Source organism: Choloepus didactylus, chromosome X, assembly GCF_015220235.1.
Source record: "Choloepus didactylus isolate mChoDid1 chromosome X, mChoDid1.pri, whole genome shotgun sequence".
Taxonomy (NCBI): Eukaryota; Metazoa; Chordata; class Mammalia; order Pilosa; family Megalonychidae; genus Choloepus; species Choloepus didactylus.
The window spans coordinates 28,455,850-28,478,112 of NC_051334.1; the positions used below are offsets into that span (position 1 = coordinate 28,455,850).

Here is a 22,263-nt window from a genome sequence, read left to right on the forward strand (position 1 = left end):
GTGAATAACATGCTTTTTATTCTATTTTATCAGCTAATTGGGTATATATAAAGTTTATCTTTCCACACAAGTTTTCCTTCCTACCTCCTGCTTGCACTACCCACATTTCCACACCTTGATATGTACTTGTGCAATGTGGTCGTTCTTCAAAACATCAGTTTTAAATTCTCTGAGAGCTCTCGTGTATGCCAATTCAGAATCATCCTCTATTTCAATGTTTCGTACTGACTGACTTGCCCAAAGCCTGTACTTAAAGCAATTATTTTAATTTTAATTTGTGTCATATGTTTGTTTCTTATGTCCATAAATATTTATGCTGAATTTAATGTTAGGGTTTTTTTTCTTCTCCCTTATAAGGCTGGACCCAATGCCAATCCTTCTCAGAAGCCAGTATTTTTATAAGTAATATATATACATATATAAAATACAAATATGTACATATACATATATATATATATTAATTTTATAGAAAGGTAGTAGAAAGCGATGAAGAAATCATGCAATTTCTTTGAGACCTGCTGCTTGCTCTCTTTTAGCCCTTATTAACTTTGGGGGGAACAGAGGTTAAAGACCGAAAGTCTTCAGATGAATCCAAGTCAAATCGTATTCTGCCTTTCTCCAGAAGACATCATCCATTTTCGCATATAAAATAATATAAAACCATGGGCTAAGGTTAGGTAGCTTTTGTTTTAAACAATTATAGATAGATAACCCAGCACTAATTCTCTCCATTAGCATATTGAAGAGAACAGTGAATTAGAAGTTAGGAGATATGAGTTCTAATTCTGTTTCTGCCACTAATGAGATAATAGAACATGGACAAGTCATTAACTTCTTTAGGCATTGGGTCCCTCTGTGTAAGGTCAGGAAGTTGGGAGAAGAAACTGTGTGAGTTGTTTGTTCAATACAGTGTGTGGACCTGGTGTGCACTGCTATATCACCTAGTGTGAATTGCTGTGTCACCCATGCCAGACAAAACTAGGTCCTCTTATTTCTATCCATATTAATGTCCTTTCTTCCCTGGATAGGATAACTGAGTGTTTATTCTCAGTTATAAACAACTGTTTTCTCCACATACATGCATGCCCTGTCTCTCTAACCATTTTATAAGCATTGGAACCAGCAGTTATGATTTAACTTTTTGCCTAAACAGCAGCCATCTGTTATGAACAGCAGAAGCCAAGGAAATACGTGTTGATGATTTGACCTTAAGTCCTGTAGGAGCTTTCATTCTCCTTACCCCATTCTGCATTATTTCCCTGACTGCAGAGAGCCACAACGCTGTAGCAGTCATACCGTCAGTTTGATGAGAGCAGATAGTACTTTTTACTTTGAGAGTGTGTGCATTTCCCCCCAGGGAGTTCATATGTTTATTAATGTGTCACAAGTCGCTGGTTTCCTGTTAGCTCTTCTTAGTAAGTAGGAATATAGTGTTCGTTGAATGTGACTTTATTTTTTGCTTTTTAAATCACCTCCTGACGAACAGAAACAGTAAGCAAGTATTAAAACATCAAAAGTAATTTGAAAATAGTGCAATCCTGGGGAGTCTAGAATTCCAGACATTACGAGACAGTTGTAAATCAGCAGTCACCCCACAGACTTGAGGAATAAATGTCGGGAAAATCAGAATACCTTAGGTGTCCTCAACTGGATCTCCTTTCTGAAGATTAGAGGTTAGTTGTTTTTATAGAAGGGAGGGGTGGCTGGGGTGGGGAATCCATATTATCCCTCAATTTTAGTCATTCTTGCCCAGCCCCCTCAGGTACCCCAAAGGAAAAGCTTAAGGACTTAAAAGGATTCTTTTAAGTCATGCTAATTAAACACCAAAGACCTGAACACTTTCTGACCATACTGCAAAATAGACATATAAAGGAAGTGGGGGCAAGGGATTCAATGCTGATATGATAATAGGAACTAACATTTACTGAGCGCTCACTGTGAGGCAGGCACTGTTCGAAGTCTTCATGTGTTTTGATGTGTTTGATTCCCACAGCCACCTTATGAGGGAGGGCTCTACTATTATTTTCTCCTTATACAAATGAGGATATGGAAGACTGAGGAGTTGGTAATTTGAAGAGAGTAGTTTGAAGAGAAAGAAAGTAGTTTGAAGAGAAAGAACACCTAAGATTTGCAAATTAAAAAAATTATGTGAAAGTTTTAAAATTAGAATTCTTAGAAAGGTCTCTGTTCTTTATTAGTGTTCTACAAATATCATTATTTCTCCAAAACCTGAATATTTTTAAAATACACTTGAATGTGTCCTAAGGTAGCTAATAGCTTAATTTTGGTAATTACTTTTTCCTGAAAAAAAAAATATTACCTTACAGTGCTCCTGGAAAGCACGTGCTCTAGTCAGTAGTGGAATAAAATTAATAAATAATGATGAACAATATTCCTAGCAAACTCAAAGAGGGATACTTTTCACTTGAATGTGAAGCTCAAGTTAAAATTTAACACACACTCTCTTCTCTCAAAGTTCTTTCTTTTTCAGTATTCTCCCTACTGAAAGATTGATTCTATCTTTCAAGTATCGTCTGAGAAAGTCTTCACGATCTGGATGCCTCTCTCTTTCCTTTGCTCCTTCACCATCATATTCATTCTTTGTCCTACATATTTTTTTAATGTGATCGCTCCTCTCCATCCCAGTGGGCACTTCCTTCATTGGGCAGCCATCTTTTTTCCTTAATGAATGTAATTGCTTTCTGTTTGTCTCACTGCATTTAGCCCTCGTCCAGTCCAACCTAATCCAATCCACCTTTCTCATTACAGTCAGGGAAAAACCTTTCAAGATCTACATTTAATTATTCCCCAAGATAAAGTCCAAACATGGAAGTGGCTTACCTGACTTTCAAAGCCTGGCTCCGGCCCACCTCTCCCATCTCAGTTCCTGCTGTTTCTTTATAGCTACCATATCCTCCAGCCACACAAAATTATTTGCAATTCCGTGAAGATACCAAATCATTTCATGCCCTCAAATCTTTATTCACACAGATCCCTAAAGTAGTCTTTCTTGAAATCACCAAATTCTTTCTCACTGTTTAAGACAACCCAAGTCCCACCATTTCTGAAGCCTTCTTATTTCTTTCTTTGACACTACTGTGAGACTACACACCACTTTTTAATACTTATCACATTGAATTTCAACTGTTTGTTTACTTGTCTATCTCTTCTCCTGGACTATGAAGGGCTGAAAGGCAGGGAATATGTCTTATCATTCTAGGAAAATCCTGGAACACATGTTCTCAAGACTTTTTCAGGCTTCTGGTTGACTTTGTTTAATGGTCAGTGGTTTTACCTATTAAATATTTTACATTTACTTGGAGGCTACATGTTATGAGAAGCTATAGATGTCTGCATTCAATAAAGAGCTGTAAAATTTTAGACTGAAATGAGGGTTTTCTTAAATATCAATGCATCTTTGCTTAATAAGGAGAAGGCCTCGTGGACTGTGGTTCACATGCACAGATGCAGAGCAGAAGAGGTACCAACAGCACTGAGCACCTAGGACAGGCCAAGCAGATTCCTATTCAGCATCTTATTTTAATACTGAGAGATATTAAATAATTTACCCTGAGGAGCAGGGATAGTAAGTAGTGAGACCCAAATCCAGGACGTTGATGACTATGTACATGAATAAGTCTTTGGGCACTTACCAAATGAAAAGTTCTCTACCAAACTTTGCATCCCATGCTTTATTCTCCTCTAATTTCCATTGCCCAGCACCATACCTGACATATTGTAAGTGCTCACTGAATGTTTAGAGACTTAACTAGCAAACAGAAATAGTGCAACTTATATGAAAACTTCCTTTGGTCCCAACTCTCCCAAAAGGATCTCAGCACATGATTTCTGTTCTCTTATTCCAAGTCATAAACTTGATTTAGGAACCAGCAAGGAGAAAAATGAGCCACTGATTTAAAGCCCTAATTCTGTACAATCTGCCTATCAGGGTGGGGTTGTCCTTATGTAGCATGGTAGAATGCTTCTCCATGTTTTGACTGGGACTCCAGGTCCCAACTCCAATAGATATGGAAAAAGGGTAAAGACTGTGACTTTTAATACAGTTTTTAAGACTATTTTCTGCCCAGACCCATGGATAACCTCTAGTCATCTCAAAACAACCAGTGTAATATGACTTGAACAGCCTTATTCCTGTCCTCCCCTTAGGCTTAATAACTCATTTAAATTTTTCTACTTCTCTTTTGAGTTTACTAATTTTAATATAAACCCAAGCTTAACTTCCTTCTTGACTTAAATCTTACCTTGTTCCTTTTATTTTTTCTAGATACAAAAATCTCTATTGAGCACTTTTTTCATACCGAACCTGTATGTAACAGAAAACTTTCTTTTTCAGCAATTAAAAATTGTACAGTTGGCTTCAGAGGACCAAGCATTGTTTAGCTGGGTGACAAGAAAGAGCACTGTGGGATAAGCCAAGATAGCATAAAATGAGTTAAACTATGGAGTTGTTTATAATAATAATAATTATTATTATTATTTTCTCTTCTTTTTAGTGGATTAAACACACTGTCTTGGTAGCACTTGCTTTCTGTTCACATCAGGCCACCATATTTATTCTGCTTTGTTACAGAAACTCCACTTACTGTATGAAAGTCTCCATCTCGCTGACAGTGGGTGAAAATGATACTGGACTCTGCTACAATTCCAAGATGAAGTACTTTGAAAAAGCTGAACTTAGCAAAAGCAAGGAAATTTCATGCCATGACATAGAAGACTTTTTACTACCAACGAGAGAACCTGAAATCCTTTGGTATAAGGTATGGGCTTTGTATGATTTTATTCTCTATAAATATACTAATGCTTATCTTACTCCGGGGTAAAAACAATTGGATAAAGATTTTAAGTGGGTGTGGTATGGTTCAGTTCTTCCTTCAAAAAAACACTACAGCAAGTTGTGCTAGTCATTATCAGTCTTCAAACCAGTGGCTTTGATAAATTCCAGTCAATATTGTATTGGTAGTCCATTACAATAAGCTGTGTGTTTATGTTTTGTTTATACGGACACATCTTTTAAGTCTATTCTAGTCTGGGATGATAGTTTTGGGAGCTAAACTATGTGAAACATTCATTTGAGGGTTCTTCACATTAGCAGTGCAAAATTTCCCCAGCTAAGGAGAAAAAGGATTGATTTGCCTGTATAAAATAGTGTACTGATTTTTATTGGAACATAATGTTTGCTACATGTAACTTTGTCCATATCTTAATCTTTTTCCTATATAAGCACATATATTTTAAAGAAATAACATCTGTTGGAAATTTATAGCATTATAAAGATAGTGTTAGAGTAACTTTCTTCACAAACCACAAGCTATTTTAGATTTAAAGAGAGTAATCCAACCCCTGTCCTTATTACATCATGGATTTTCACTGAATTTCCAGATTTGAACATACTCTTTAGCTTATTTATACCATAAAAGAAATTTTTATTATTGAAAGAGCTCAAGAAAAGACAGATGAGATGCTATGAACATCTCTCCATCTCTCCAGAATATTTTATCCACGGTTTAAAAATTCATAATGTAAAACTTGCTTCGTCCAACTGACTGGGGTAGGAATTTAGGAAACTGGACCTCTTAGTAACTAGACCCACAAATGTCAGTCTAGACCCTGATGACTGATTGCTCATGAATGTGAAGCCTGTTAGTAATGAAACAAGAAACAAACTTTCGGCCTTTTTTTTTTTTTTTTTTAGGATTTTGCCCAAATCATCAATGTCCTTCTCTGAGTTAGATTTCATTTTGATTCTTGATAATAACCAATAAAGGTTTCAGGATATCAAGGGAACTATTAATGGTTTTTTTCTATTTTTACCTTGGTTTTCTATCAAGACAATGCTAAACAACATTCAAATATTAGCCACACTGGTTTCTGTTCCTGTGCTAATGAGGCTTCCTTCCTCCTTCCTCCTTCCCTCCCTTCCTTCCTTCCTTTCTTTTGTAATTGGTTGACTATTTCCCACCCTTGATTCTCTGTGGCTTGCTACCTCCCGTAGGCAGACTCTGAACAAGCCCTGGTGATTGCTTCAAAAAATGGCAGGTGTTAGGGGAATTTGACCCAAGGTCTCAAAGAACATTTATTTTTCCAGTATTCATATGTGGTGGACATTCAGCTTCTAGATATGCAATTTCTTTGTTGTTTGCTAATAAATTGAACTCAATATTTGTGTGCCTTTCCTTATTTTTGCAAACAGCATCTCAATATTGCTGAAAGATGAGAAGCTGTGTGCAATGCGCACATGCATGTGCACACACACAGAAACGCTCTGAATTTAAGAAAATGGCTAGCCTCACATTGGTCCTTTATTACGTTTCCATCATAACCACAGTCCTCTTCACCTTAGGCTAAAAAGACCATCACTGGTAGAGTATTAGTTGGAGATGTAGGATATGTGGAATTTAAAATTCTTATGACATTTCAGATTATTTTGCCGGGTTTTATTGCTTAGCCTTTATATGCAAAATGGATGAGCTTTAAAAGCTACTTCTTAAACTAGAAAACTGTAAAAGAGTTGGTCTGGCAAAATATAGATTCCATACATTCATTCTACATTCTTTGTTTCTAAGCTAATGCATATAGAATATTTTATCTTTTAGTATAAATATTTCCCTGATATTGATGGCATGAAGAAATGACTGTGTAAATAAATATGACGTGTAAAATGTCAATATCTGAATTGCTATAAAAAGTGATGATATATGCAACTAATATGAGGATATAAAATGTGTATTTTTGTCTGAAATAACTGTATAATTTTCCTCTAATTACACAAAGGCATTAGCCATGTAATCAAATAATGGTCTGCAAAAATTTGATTTGGTAATATGTTTTTTTAGAAATAATATTACCTATGAAAAGTGTCAAAAGATTTAAAGCTATTTTATCCTTATTCCATTGATTTCAAATTTTGCTAGAGGAAAAACAGAAATCTGTTGAGCCAACATCATTATAATCCAAAGCTTGATTCAGAGACTATAATTTGGTAGGTTCATCAACAACAATGAAAATAGATATTTATGGGACTATAAAGATTTTGCATATAAATGTTGGCTGTTTCTTTTATGGATTATAGATTGTAAAGGCTAGGACGAGATTGAATTATTTCTAAATGCAGTATTGAAAGAGTTCAAATATTGAAACAGAAGCATTCTCTTCTGTAGAACTAACAAATTTTTTGCAGTTTCCAGCAAAACAATATATTTCCTATTTTATTTATCAGTATTGAGATGGTAAATTTCAAAATCATCAAATGTAAAGTATTTGCTCCTAAAAATGATATCAGGAGTAATCTCAACATATGTCCCCATTCTTAGATTTAATTAATCAATACCTATCATTTAAAAAAAACTTATCATAGAAGTTAATAAAATGACTTTTGCTAAAAATACTCTTTTCAAATTGAGGTTATAAAAGTGCCTGGTTTCTTGGAGGTGTGGGGAAGGAATGAAAATCTTTAGCATTAATTCAAACTCGTTAGTCCTTTTACATTACTATTTAAAATACTTTTCTCCGTATTTCAGTTGCTATATTCACCACCCAAATTTTATATTCTTCATGTAGGAATGTAGGACAAAAACATGGAGGCCAAGTATTGTATTCAAAAGAGATACCCTGCTTATAAGAGAAGTCAGAGAAGATGACATTGGAAATTATACATGCGAATTAAAATATGGAGGCTTTGTTGTGAGAAGAACTACTGAATTAACTGTTACAGGTAATTACAGTCTTCAGTATTTCATTTGCAAGTAATGTTTCATTTTCAAGTAATGAAGCTATCATTTTAAGTTTAGTTTTAGTTTTTGTTGTTGTTGTTTAATCTACGCAATGAAAGTACTTAACCAAATGCTAAGTGGATTCCTATTGGTGAAATTTTCTCCTGGCTTTAAAATCGTCTTGTGTAGAAATGCATTTGAAAGGTTAAAGAGAATATGCTTAGGGAAGTATAGAACTGTTAGCTTTTGAAAGTACTTGAAATAATGAGTTTACAGTTTGAGAAAATTAGGCTTATGTTTTGTAGTGCTATCATTCTTGGAAGCATTTACTAGAGTAATGGTATGGAATATATACAATCTACCTCTGTCTTCCTGTCTTTCTCCAAATTAGAAAAAATATTTTTCTCTTCTATTCGCTTATCACTATATGAATCTGACTCATATGTCCTCAAGCTTGAAAATAACAGAATTTCAAGGGCAATAATCAAATTATATGAGAAGCAATGGATGCACTCATTCCTGTGTCTGATTACTCTGGTGGAAGGACATGAGAACAAGATTCAGAAAACTGTCTATAATCAGGCTTCTTCAATTCATTAGTCACATGACTGTGTTTGAATCACCACCACCTTCAAAATATCAATTTCCTCCTGTATAAAATGGGGATGATGACATTTGTCATGTTTATTACATAGGGGTTTTGTGAGGATTGAATGAAGTGATATATATGAAATAAATTTTCAAAATACAAAATTACTCCAAATGTGCATCATTTTGCCATTTTTATATCATATAAAAATGTGTATTCATGCATTTTTTAAACAAAAATTATTCCATGAGAAAAGTGGTAGGGGGTGAACAAAGACAACATTATGAGGTTAAAGACATTCTTCTCATATTCTTATGGGGAGAGAATCTTCTCAGTGATTTGTTTGTATGCTTATATTTGTAAAACATCCATAGGAAAGTATGAACATGATAGTTATTTTGCCTTGCAGAACCATGTAATGTGTATAAAGTCATTTAAATCATATTTACTAAATTTTCTTCTGTTCTAAATTCAATATTTATAATAAAGAGATTTTCATTTGTTCATGGATCCACCTAAGATAATTTTCCTGTATAGAAATGTTTCATGGAGTTCACTTTGTGAATAGTAATTACTCTGATCAAAAGAAATTTCCATTAAATATAGAAAGAGCTCTTTGGTAATGACTTTGATAAATATTAGACCCAGTAAACAGTAGACACTTGCAGCTTATGACACACTTGAGTAATAAACACACAGTCTTTAACTTGTATTATGTATCAATGCTAAACAGGTACATTTTTAATAGCTTGATTTGCATTTTTGCTGTGTAAAAATCTCTTTATAGAAATTCAAAATTAACACTTGATTACTTTACCTCCCTTTCTTTTCTATGGGCCAGTGAAAACATTTAGCTGACTATACTTGGGTTTTCATTATGATAAACAATAAAATTTACCTATTATTTATTTTTTGCTTTAAATATATACTGAAGTAACTTCTCCAAGGAGTAGGTGTGTTGATACCAAGGAATTTAAAAATGTAAAAGGAGAATATCTATTCTGAATAGAAACTAGGATGCACTTATTATTTCATTCTTTGGAATGTAGAACTAATTATTGGCAAGGAAATTTCCACTGTTTCTAAAATAATTAGGATTCTAAACCACTGTCTAGAAAGAGGCAATTGGGAAACAATCTCATGGAAACTGGAAACTGGGTTCCACATAGTAAAATGAGTTATATAAGGCTATTTTGTAGGCCCAAGACTAGAATTCTTTTCTCCTAAATCCTGCCAGGGCCACTATGCTTTCCTGAACTTTATTTCTCCAAAAATATCTCCCTTTCTTCATAGGCAAAGGGGGGATAATTATTGTTTGATGACCAGAAAGAAGTTAGTAAAAGTTTTCATGAAAGCATTCTTTGAAATGATTATCATGAATACTTCTAAGAGAAGGAATTGGGCAAATAAATTATAAAGCATTCTTTGACTTTTATGGTGAGAGAACTGTATGTCCTAGCATTAAAAATAGCATGTATTATAATGAATTTTAGGTATTAGCAACAGGTCTATTGGCAAGACATATTCATGCATAACATTGTTTTAAAGGATGTGACATTTTAACACATTTCTTTTTTCGGTGTCCAAATTCTTAGAATTCAAATTGTATCCTTCAGTAAAACAACGAAATTGGGCAGTTTTCTGGACAATAATGAATCACTGTTTTATATCTTATTTTTCTGCACATCATTATCATATTGCACTTTTTGTAAATACTATGCAGAGTATGATATCATTTAGTTTCAATGGAACTGCCTTCCCTGGTATTAAACAAACATTCTGAGTGTATTAGAAGGTTTCTTTAAAAAGAAAAAAAAAAGAAAAAATTCTATATGTGAAGAGATCTTTAGCCTCTACCCTGTGCTGAAAGACTCATCTACACTAAGTTTTCACTTTTCTTGCCCAAGTATCCTCCCTTGGAGCCTTACCCATGCTGTTCTTTCTCTGGAAGCATTTATTACCTAGGAGTGGATTTACTTTTTCATAGAATATGTATATTTTCAAATTTTCTATATATTATTATTTTTTCTGAAGTGTTTGCAGCATTATACGTTCTCTCCAGAAGTGAATGAAAATTCCTGTTGCTCTACATCCTTGCCAACACTTGGTATTGTGTTTGTCTGTTTGATGGGTACATTGTATTATCACATTTCTCTCATTACTAAGGAAATTGAGCACCTATCTACTTATTTATTGGCAACTTATGTTCTCTTTTCGATTGATTGTTCAAGACTTTTGCTTAAATTTTTTTCTTATTGATTTTTAGCAGCCCTATTTTATATATGCTGAAAATGATCACTTTGATGACTGAACTCACATTTCTTCATCGTGTACACAAAAATATCATGAAAGACTTTTTAGCTAGAGTTTGCTGTATCCTTTTCTCAATGAACAAAACCATCTAATGACTTATTGTAGACTTTGTGTTGATTGACATCACTATCAGAAGTCTGTAGTTTCCAGAGTATCTTTCAATTTAAAAATCAGAACTCTGATATTTCTGCTATTTGAAATGTTTAATTTCAGGTAACAGAAGCATAGCTCCAATTGACTTAAGCAAAATGGAATTTACTGTTTCACATAATTGAAATGACATTTTCAGGCATGGCTGGATCCAGGGTTTCAAATAGTGTTATCAGGGCTCAGTCTTTTCTTTCTTCCATTTGGGATCTATGCTATTCTCAAGTTCCTCTCCAAAACTAATATATTGTACCATAAGCTAGTGGAGTTTTACCAGCTTAACTCAAGCCAAGAGAGGTCCTTTCTAGTCATAACATGAGAAAAATCTTATTTAGAGTTCTCATTGTCTGGTATCAAATCAGTTGACCATCCCTAAACCAATCCCTATGTCCAGGGGAATGGAATATTCTGTTTAGGCTAGTTTGGGTCTTGCACCTACCCCTACTAGATGGTCTGAAAGAAAGGTTGGAATGGTGCCCCAAAAGAAACATGTAGTTCCAAAAGAAGGTGAAAACATTCCTGGGGACATAAATGGTAGATGTCACTACTTCTTCTATACTTTATGATTTCTTAAAGATTATAAAATGTGATTTGAAAATAATAAAATTCTGTTATGGCTGCATAAAACTTTCTGTACATCAGTATAGCTAACTAAAAAAATATGAAAATGTTCAAGTTTATATTGATATAAATTGCCATATCCTAGGATTCTTCCACTAAACTATAACTCACACCCAGACTATAACTTTAACCCTAACCCTATGCCAGATTATTTTGAAAAATGTGTGTATGGGGAAAAGGTCATACCCAGAGGTATTCCATAAGAGACCAATAATCCCAAAATAAATTAGACCAGCTTGGCTGTTCTTATCATATGAACTATTCTGACAAAAAATAATATGGACATTAGTTATAGTATGTAATTTTGGATTTTTTAGGTCTAAGAATAAGAGAACTACACACTACATTGATTTTTTTCAGTAATTTTAAATTATACAATTATTTAATTTTGTCTGTTTAATGCTTATGTACCCTTTGCAATCACAACTTTTTCTATAATTGTAAAAGAATGACTCAAAACAAAATAACCATATTCCCATCATAAAATTTGGAAACAAATCTCAGCAGTTGACAAGCCATTTAGTTTCTTTTTTTTTTTTTTTAAATCATCATTTTATTGAGATATATTCACATACCACGCAGTCATACAAAACAAATTGTACTTTCGATTGTTTACAGTACCATTACATAGTTGTACATTCATCACCTAAATCAATCCCTGACACCTTCATTAGCACACACACAAAAATAACAAGAATAATAATTAGAGTGAAAAAGAGCAATTGAAGTAAAAAAGAACACTGGGTACCTTTGTCTGTTTGTTTCCTTCCCCTACTTTTCTACTCATCCATCCATAAACTAGACAAAGTGGTGTTTGGTCCTTATGGCTTTCCCAATCCCATTGTCACCCCTCATAAGCTACATTTTTATACAACTGTCTTCGAGATTCATGGGTTCTGGGTTGTAGTTTGATAGTTTCAGGTATCCACCACCAGCTACCCCAATTCTTTAGAACCTAAAAAGGGTTGTCTAAAGTGTGCATAAGAGTGCCCACCAGAGTGACCTCTCGGCTCCTTTTGGAATCTCTCTGCCACTGAAGCTTATTTCATTTCCTTTCACATCCCCCTTTTGGTCAAGAAGATGTTCTCCGTCCCACGGTGCCAGGTCTACATTCCTCCCTGGGAGTCATATTCCACGTTGCCAGGGAGATTCACTTCCCTGGGTGTCTGATCCCACGTAGGGGGGAGGGCAGTGATTTCACCTTTCAAGTTGGCTTAGCCAGAGAGAGAGGGCCACATCTGAGCAACAAAGAGGCATTCAGGAGGAGACTCTTAGGCACAAATACAGGGAGGCCTAGCCTCTCCTTTGCAGCAACCGTCTTCCCAAGGGTAAAACTTATGGTAGAGGGCTCAACCCATCAAACCACCAGTCCCCTATGTCTGTGGTCATGTTAGCAACCATGGAGGTGGGGTAGGCGAATACCCCTGCATTCTCCACAGGCTCCTCAAGGGGGCACTACATCTTTTTTTTTTTTTTTTTTTTCCCCTTGTTTGTCTTTTTTCTTTTTTTTTTTTTTTTTTTTTAACTTTCCCTTCTTTTTTCAAATCACCTGTATGAAAAAAAAAGTTAAAAAGAAAACAAACATACAATAAAAGAGCATTTCAAAGAGACCATAGCAAGGGAGTAAGAAAAAGACAACTAACCTAAGATAACTGCTTAACTTCCAACATGTTCCTACTTTACCCCAAGAAAGTTACATAATATAGCAACATTTCAGTGAACTTGTTCCTACTACAACCATCAGAAATTAACAGACCATAGTCATTTCTGGGCATCCCCAGAACGTTAAATAGCTTATCTGTTCTTCCTGGATTATTGTTCCCCCTTCCTTAATTGCTCTCTACTGCTAGTTCCCCTACATTCTACATTATAAACCATTTGTTTTACATTTTTCAAAGTTCACATTAGTGGTAGCATATAATATTTCTCTTTTTGTGCCTGGCTTATTTCGCTCAGCATTATGTCTTCAAGGTTCATCCATGTTGTCATATGTTTCACCAGATCGTTCCTTCTTACTGCCGCGTAGTATTCCATCGTGTGTATATACCACATTTTATTTATCCACTCATCTGTTGAAGGACATTTGGGTTGTTTCCATCTCTTGGCAATTGTGAATAATGCTGCTATGAACATTGGCGTGCAGATATCTGTTCGTGTCACTGCTTTCCGATCTTCCGGGTATATACCGAGGAGTGCAATCGCTGGATCGAATGGTAGCTCTATATCTAGTTTTCTAAGGAACTGCCAGACTGACTTCCAGAGTGGCTGAACCATTATACAGTCCCACCAACAATGAATAAGAGTTCCAATTTCTGCACATCCCCTCCAGCATTTGTAGTTTCCTGTTTGTTTAATGGCAGCCATTCTAACCGGTGTTAGATGGTATCTCATTGTGGTCTTAATTTGCATCTCTCTAATAGCTAGTGAAGCTGAACATTTTTTCATGTGTTTCTTGGTCATTTGTATTTCCTCTTCAGAGAACTGTCTTTTCATATCTTTTGCCCATTTTATAATTGGGCTGTCTGTACTATTGTCATTGAGTTGTAGGATTTCTTTGTATATGCAAGATATCAGTCTTTTGTCAGATACATGGTTTCCAAAAATTTTTTCCCATTGAGTTGGCTGCCTCTTTACCTTTTTGAGAAATTCCTTTGAGGTGCAGAAACTTCTAAGCTTGAGGAGTTCCCATTTATCTATTTTCTCTTTTGTTGCTTGTGCTTTGGGTGTAAAGTCTAGGAAGTGGCCTCCTAATACAAGGTCTTGAAGATGTTTTCCTACATTATCTTCTAGGAGTTTTATGGTACTTTCTTTTATATTGAGATCTTTGGTCCATTTTGAGTTAATTTTTGTGTAGGGGGTGAGGTAGGGGTCCTCTTTCATTCTTTTGGATATGGATATCCAACTCTCCCAGCCCCATTTGTTGAAAAGACCATTATGGCTCAGTTCGGTGACTTTGGGGGCCTTATCAAAGATCAGTCGGCCATAGATCTGAGGGTCTATCTCTGAATTCTCAATTCGATTCCATTGATCTATATGTCTATCTTTGTGCCAGTACCATGCTGTCTTGGCAACTGTGGCTTTATAATAAGCTTCAAGGTCAGGGAGTGTAAGTCCTCCCACTTCGTTTTTCTTTTTTAGAGTGTCTTTAGCAATTCGAGGCATCTTCCCTTTCCAAATAAATTTGATAACTAGCTTTTCCAAGTCTGCAAAGTAGGTTGTTGGAATTTTGATTGGGATTGCATTGAATCTGTAGATGAGTTTGGGTAGAATTGACATCTTAATGACATTTAGCCTTCCTATCCATGAACATGGAATATTTTTCCATCTTTTAAGGTCCCCTTCTATTTCTTTTAGTAGAGTTATGTAGTTTTCTTTGTATAGGTCTTTTACATCTTTGGTTAAGTTGATTCCTAGGTACTTGATTTTTTTAGTTGCTATTGAAAATGGTATCTTTTTCTTGAGTGTCTCTTCAGTTTGTTCATTTCTAGCATATAGAAACATTACTGACTTATGTGCATTAATCTTGTATCCCGCTACTTTGCTAAATTTGTTTATTAGCTCTAGTAGGTGTATCGTTGATTTCTCAGGGTTTTCTAGATATAAGATCATATCATCTGCAAACAATGACAGTTTTACTTCTTCTTTTCCAATTTGGATGCCTTTTATTTCTTTGTCTTGCCGGATTGCCCTGGCTAGCACTTCCAGCACAATGTTGAATAACAGTGGTGACAGCGGGCATCCTTGTCTTGTTCCTGATCTTAGAGGGAAGGCTTTCAGTCTCTCACCATTGAGTACTATGCTGGCTGTGGGTTTTTCATATATGCTCTTTATCATGTTGAGGAAGTTTCCTTCAATTCCTACCTTTTGAAGTGTTTTTATCAAAAAGGGATGTTGGATTTTGTCAAATGCTTTTTCAGCATCTATTGAGATGATCAATTGATTTTTCCCTTTCGAGTTTTTAATGTGTTGTAATACATTGATTGTTTTTCTGATGTTGAACCATCCTTGCATGCCTGGAATGAACCCCACTTGGTCATGGTGTATGATTTTTTTAATGTGTCTTTGGATTCGATTTGCAAGTATTTTGTTGAGGATTTTTGCATCTATATTCATTAGGGAGATTGGCCGGTAGTTTTCCTTTTTTGTAGCATCTTTGCCTGGTTTTGGTATTAGATTGATGTTAGCTTCATAAAATGAGTTAGGTAGTGTTCCATTTTTTTCAATGTTTTGAAAGAGTTTGAGTAAGATTGGTGTCAGTTCTTTCTGGAAAGTTTGGTAGAATTCCCCTGTGAAGCCATCTGGCCCTGGGCATTTATTTGTGGGAAGATTTTTGATGACTGATTGGATCTCTTTGCTTGTGATGGGTTGGTTGAGGTCTTCTATTTCTTCTCTGGTCAGTCTAGGTTGTTCATATGTTTCCAGGAAATTGTCCATTTCTTCTACATTATCCAGTTTGTTGCCATACAGTTGTTCATAATATCCTCTTATAATTTTTTTAATTTCTTCAGGATCTGCAGTTATGTCACTTTTTTCATTCATTATTTTGTTTATATGGGTCTTCTCTCTTTTTGATTTTGTCAGTCTAGCTAGGGGCTTGTCAATCTTGTTGATCTTCTCAAAGAACCAACTTTTGGTGATATTTATCCTTTCTATTGTTTTTTTGTTCTCTATGTCATTTATTTCTGCTTTAATCCTTGTTATTTCTTTTCTTCTACTTGGTTTAGGATTGGTTTGCTGTTCATTTTCTAGCTTCTTCAGTTGATCCATTAGTTCTTTGATTTTGGCTCTTTCTTCCTTTTTAATATATGCGTTTAGTGCTATAAATTTCCCCCTTAGCACTGCTTTTGCTGCATCCCATAGGTTTTGGTATGTTGTGTTCTCATTTTCATTCGTCTCTATATATTTAGCAATTTCTCTTGCTATTTCTTCTTTAACCCACTGATTGTTTAGGAGTGTGTTGTTTAACCTCCAGGTATTTGTGAATTTTCTAAGTCTCTGATGGTTATTGACTTCTAATTGTATTCCATTGTGGTCAGAGAATGTGCTTTGAATAATTTCAATCTTTTTAAATTTATTGAGGCTTGTTTTATGTCCCAGCATATGATCTATTCTGGAGAAAGTTCCGTGAGCACTAGAAAAGTATGTGTATCCTGGTGATTTGGGATGTAATGTCCTGTAGATGTCTGTTAAATCTAATTCATTTATCAGATTGTTTAGGTTTTCAATTTCCTTATTGGTCTTCTGTCTGGTTGATCTATCTATAGGAGAAAGTGATGTGTTGAAGTCTCCCACAATTATTGTGGAAACATCAATTGCTTCCTTTAGTTTTGCCAATGTTTCTCTCATGTATTTTGTGGCACCTTGATTGGGTGCATAGACATTTACGATTGTTATTTCTTCTTGCTGAATTGCCCCTTTTATTAGTATGTAGTGGCCTTCTTTGTCTCTCAAAACATCCCTGCATTTGAAGTCTATTTTATCTGAGATTAATATTGCTACACCTGCTTTCTTTTGGCTGTAGCTTGCATGAAATATTTTTTTCCATCCTTTCACTTTCAATTTCTTTGTGTCCCTGTGTCTAAGATGAGTCTCTTGTATGCAACATATTGATGGTTCATTTTTTTTGATCCATTCTGCGAATCTATATCTTTTAATTGGGGAGTTTAATCCATTTACATTCAACGTTAAAACCGTGAAGGCATTTCTTGAATCGGCCATCTTATCCTTTGGATTATGTTTGCCATATTTTTCCCTCTCTCTATTAATATCCTTTATTGTACCCATACCGAATCTCTTTAGTACTGAACCTTTCTCCAAGTCTCTCTGTCCTGTCTTTGTTTCTCTGTCTGTAGGGCTCCCTTTAGTATCTCCAGTAGGGCAGGTCTCTTGTTAGCAAATTCTCTCAGCATTTCTTTGTCTGTGAAAAATTTAAGCTCTCCCTCAAATTTGAAGGAGAGCTTTGCTGGATAAAGTATTCTTGGCTGGAAATTCCTCTCTCTCAGAATTTTAAATATATCGTGCCATTGCCTTCTCGCCTCCATGGTGGCTGCTGAGTAGTCACTACTTAGTCTTATGCTGTTTCCTTTGTATGTGGTGAATTGCTTTTCTCTTGCTGCTTTCAGAACTTGCTCCTTCTCTTCTATGTTTGACAGTGTGATCAGTATATGTCTCGGAGTGGGTTTTTTTGGATTTATTCTATTTGGAGTTCGCTGAGCATTTATGATTTGTGTATTTATGTTGTTTAGAAGATTTGGGAAGTTTTCCCCAACAATTTCTTTGAATACTCTTCCTAGACCTTTACCCTTTTCTTCCCCTTCTGGGACACCAATGAGTCTTATATTCGGACGCTTCATATTATCTATCATATCCCTGAGGTCCATTTCGAGTTTTTCAATTTTTTTCCCCATTCTTTCTTTTATGCTTTCATTTTCCATTCTGTCATCTTCCAGGTCACTGATTCGTTGTTCAACTTCCTCTAGTCTTGTACTATGAGTGTCCAGAATCTTTTTAATTTGGTCAACAGTTTCTTTAATTTCCATAAGATCATCCATTTTTTTATTTAGTCTTGCAATGTCTTCTTTATGCTCTTCTAGGGTCTTCTTGATTTCCTTCATATCCCGTACTAGGGTCTCATTGTTCATCTTTAGTTCTTTGAGTAGCTGCTCTAGGTGTGTCTCTTCTGGTCTTTTGATTTGGGTGCTTGGGCTTGGGTTATCCATATCGTCTGGTTTTTTCATATGCTTTATAATTTTCTGTTGTTTTTGGCCTCGTGGCATTTGCTGTCCTTGATAGGGTTCTTTTAGGGTTTGTAGACCAGTTGAAGTCCTTATCTCTAATTTATCAGATCTACAGCTTCGTGGAGTACACTTTCTCTAACTAACCAGCAGGTGGCGTCCACGCGCCACCTGTTCTCCACAAGCCAGATCTCCCCTGCTTAGCCTTTTTGGTGAGTGGGGGAGTGAGTCTTGTGGGGCCCAATTGGTGTCCCAAGCTTGCGTGTGTAGTTGGTGTTGCCTGCCCTGTATGTGGGGCGTGTTTCTGGGCAGTCGGGGAGGGGGGGTGGCCCTAACAATCAAATCTCCCTGATGATCCTAGAGTTTTAAAGCTACTGCAATAGTCTAATCCTTCAGTTCAGTCCTGCCACAGTTTGTCTCTGCCACTGACCCACAAGTCTTTGGTATTGGCGTATGGCTCCTGAGACTTGCAAGTGGGCCCCTCTTCCAGGCTGTGCACCCCGGGTCCTCTGTTGAGGGATGACTGTGCTATGTCACAGGTGAGTGCCGTCCCCCCAGGGCAGTTCTGGGCTGCTGGGCTGTGTTGGGAGGCTCCCAGTCTGCTCAAATGATGGCTGAATGGGGCTCTGTTAATTCACACTGCTCCCCCTTCCCAGCTCTGGGACATTCAGCTGAGGTTGCAGGGAAGGCTAATGTCCACGCCCAGTTTTGTGGTGTGTGCCTGTTATTTGAAGCACTTCCGTCACACTGGGTTGTCTGGGGCAGCTCTGGGCTATGGGGCTGGCGATGGGCAGGAGTGTTTCCTGTCCACCAGGATGGTGGCTGTGAGCGGACACCCCCCTTTTCTTGGGAAGTTGTGTTGTTTAGTGAATTTTCTCAGCCACTGGATTATTGCCTTTTGTCTCAGAGCTCTCTTATTTCTGCTCTTGACTTGACGTGCCCAAATTTCAATTCTTTGAAGCTTTCTGTATTGAGCTTCTTAGAGTAATTGTTTTAGAAAAAGCAAAAAGGATTTAAAAAAAAAAAAAAAAAAAAAAAACGGCCCTCCTCAGAGATCTAATGGGTTATTGAAATGCTAATAGACAAAGCAACCAGGGCCATTAAGGAAAGGTGCCCTGGGCAGAGAGATCAGCCTTGCTTCGGGATTTGCATATGCGCCTCAAGGCCTGATCTCCGCCCTTCCCCTTTCTGTGTTCACCAGAACTCCAAAAATCCTCTGCTTTTACTTTGGAGCTTCTCGTGTTGTTTTCCTTCTATGCCCGTCTCCTCTCTGCTGGGCTGGCTGCTCTCAGAGTCTCTGGTGTCTGGTCTCAGTCTATCTATGGTTGGAGTTTGAATCAGTAGAATGAGTTTCCGATAAGAGCAGCCACTGCAGTTCTCCCTTCTCCTTCCCGGAGCTGACAGCCCCTCCTCCCCCGGGACTGAGCCTGGCAGGGAGGGGCGCGGGTCCCCTGGCCGCAAAAACTTACAGATTTCGCTGATCTCAGCAGTTCCACGTTTTCATGAGTGTTGTATGAAGTATGCCCAAAGACAGATTGCTCTGTGGTGTCCAGTCCACGCAGTTCCTGGCTTTTTACCTACTTTCCTGGAGGAGTAACTAAAACATACAGCTCACCAGTCTGCCATCTTGCCTCGACCTTGTCAAGCCATTTAGTTTCTAGAGCTGGATCATAAAGTAGTGAAATAATGGTAAGAAAATGGATTGTGATAATGTTCTACAAGGAAAAATTTTCCCAATTAAGTGTAGGAGTCAGCAAGAGCAGTGCTCTTTTCAGTAGGTAAGTGAGGAAAGGAAAACTGACTTGAATAAAGAAAAAGAATGAGGGGATTGCTACAAAGATATGATGGCTTTAATTGCATTTTTATACTTGGTATAACATTTTTAACAGGGTTAATGTAGCATTATATTTAAACTAATTTCCAATCAACCATAGGCTGAATTTATGCTATCAAAAGGTTCATCTTCCTCCTCCTTTTATGGATGAGGAAGCTGAGGCAAAGAAAGGTTAAGTGGCTTTATCAAGGTCACAAAGCATCATGGTGACAAATTTAGGAATAAAATTTAATTTCCTGAACTTCAGTCTATGATTTGCTCCACTGGATAATTAATAGCAATACATTGTAGTTTTCATATTAGCTCTGCTGATCGCTGTGAAAGATTTATCTTTGAAGTTCAACTGAAACACATTTTACTTTGAGACCTTTAATCCTTCTGCCATTGACGTAATTAAATGATGTATTTGCGGTCTAGCCTTGGGATAGAGTGATTACTTCTATTTTTTTTCTCTTTTCCTTTCAAAAATTGGATCTTTTATCTCCCCCTTTTAAAAAACCATTCTTGTTGATTTATTTCACAGATTCAAGTGCGCTTTACTGACTATAATAGGAATTGATGAAATTGATAGCAGGATATGTGTTTCCAGACTTTATATGTTTGGTGACATATCAGAATTGATGCCCTTGAGAACCATTATGTATATATATTATTTTTGGTGAAATGCAGCATATTTCACTCTTAGGTGTTTTTATAAGCAAAGATCTGTCTGTCATATTTGGTAACTCAAGGACCATTCACATTAATTCAGACATTTGAATTAAAAGGTTATAAAGCTGATCAATATAGTGAACCTGAGTTTACTTAATTTGACCATCTAATTCTGATTTTAGAGTTCAATCCTTACTCGTGAGCAATGTTAACTACCCTGAAACAGATGACACTAATTAATTTATTGTTTAGTCTCTAGGTATAGTGACTGGGTTGTCCAAAAATATATGAGTCAAACATTTAATGTCAAGGTTTGATCATGTTGAACAAAAAACGTGATGTTTTTACTTGTAAGCAGAAAACTTATATTTTAGAATATACCACGAGCAATGTTGGTGTGTGCCAGTTCTGACCATGGAGATAACTAGACATTTACTTGGATGATTTGCATTACTATAGGGAATGATAGGTATTAGTAATGATTACAGTTAACACTTACAGAATCTTTACTATGTGCCAGGATCTGTTCAAAGTTCTTATCTGTAATGACTCATTTAATCCATATAACCTCAATTTGCTCACCCTTTAAAAAAGCTTTCAAGTGCTTACTAAGTACCTGATATTTGTCTAGGAGATTTCATAAATTTTACTTGAAAATAATCTATCTTTTTCATTGCCCACTTCATATAGTCCTTTAAATTTACAAAAGAAAGGAAATCCATTTCTGGAAATGTGGTTGATGAGATAACCTGCTTCCCTGCCTTGAAACAACTAGAAATGCTGAATAAAATAGAATAAACATGACTTTTAACATGCATAGCTAAGCTTGCAAGATAGTTATACATATATATATATATATATATATATATATCAGGGGCCAAAAAGAAAGTGGGAATTAAAAAGTAGAGCAGATAGAAGAACCTGACTCTGAGACCACCATGGGGTAGGGACGGCAGAGGAGTGTTGGGGTGTCTCAACAACCAAGGGTTTGGGTTTTAATAGTTACATGGGAAGATGAGACTAGGACTTGGACCTCCAAAGGGTAGCGAGTTGGAACTGAAAGCCCCACGGAAAGCAAGATTTCTAGAAGTTCTAGCATGAAAGTACATTAGGAAAAATATGATCCCTGGCACAGGAAGAAGACAAGCACGTTTGCCTGCCCTAGTCTGAACTCTTCATTTTGAAAAAATATATCCTATTATTCTATACCATTGTGAATTTGGATGTTTGCGCTTATTCCACACATGTGGCCTGAAAGCCCTTAAGTCAATAAATGTAACATACGAATGGAACCAGGCTGGTAATATCCCTGGACAGTATAAAGCAAAACTTTTCCGGAGGGATACAACCTCAATACATATTGTACATAGATGAAACGCCACTGAAGTCTAGAAGAGAAATAGAGATACAGCCATGAAAAAGGGTCTGGAGACAAAATACAAAGTAGAGTAGGAACCCTAAGAATGCCAGATACTAGATTCCATATATACAGGCTATAAATTAGCTATGCTTAAAGTGATGGGTGACATTTTAAACATTTAAAACATTGGTGATATTTTGAGTGCTTATATGAAAGCAGAAATGTTAGGCAGAACATTTGGTCAGTAGGGCTCTCTACTTCAGACTTATGTTCCTTTTGATTTT

General features: G+C 36.2%; 1 protein-coding gene across 1 annotated transcript in view; it reads left to right on the forward strand.

Moving 5' to 3' along the window:
- IL1RAPL1 (interleukin 1 receptor accessory protein like 1) overlaps positions 1-22,263 on the forward strand; it is a 1,449,662-nt gene that overhangs the window by 804,512 nt on the left and 622,887 nt on the right. Inside the window, exons 4-5 of the mRNA XM_037821603.1 lie at positions 4,592-4,778; positions 7,579-7,732. Of these exons, the coding sequence (XP_037677531.1) occupies positions 4,592-4,778; positions 7,579-7,732 (341 nt within the window). The remainder of the gene's footprint in view (positions 1-4,591; positions 4,779-7,578; positions 7,733-22,263) is intronic.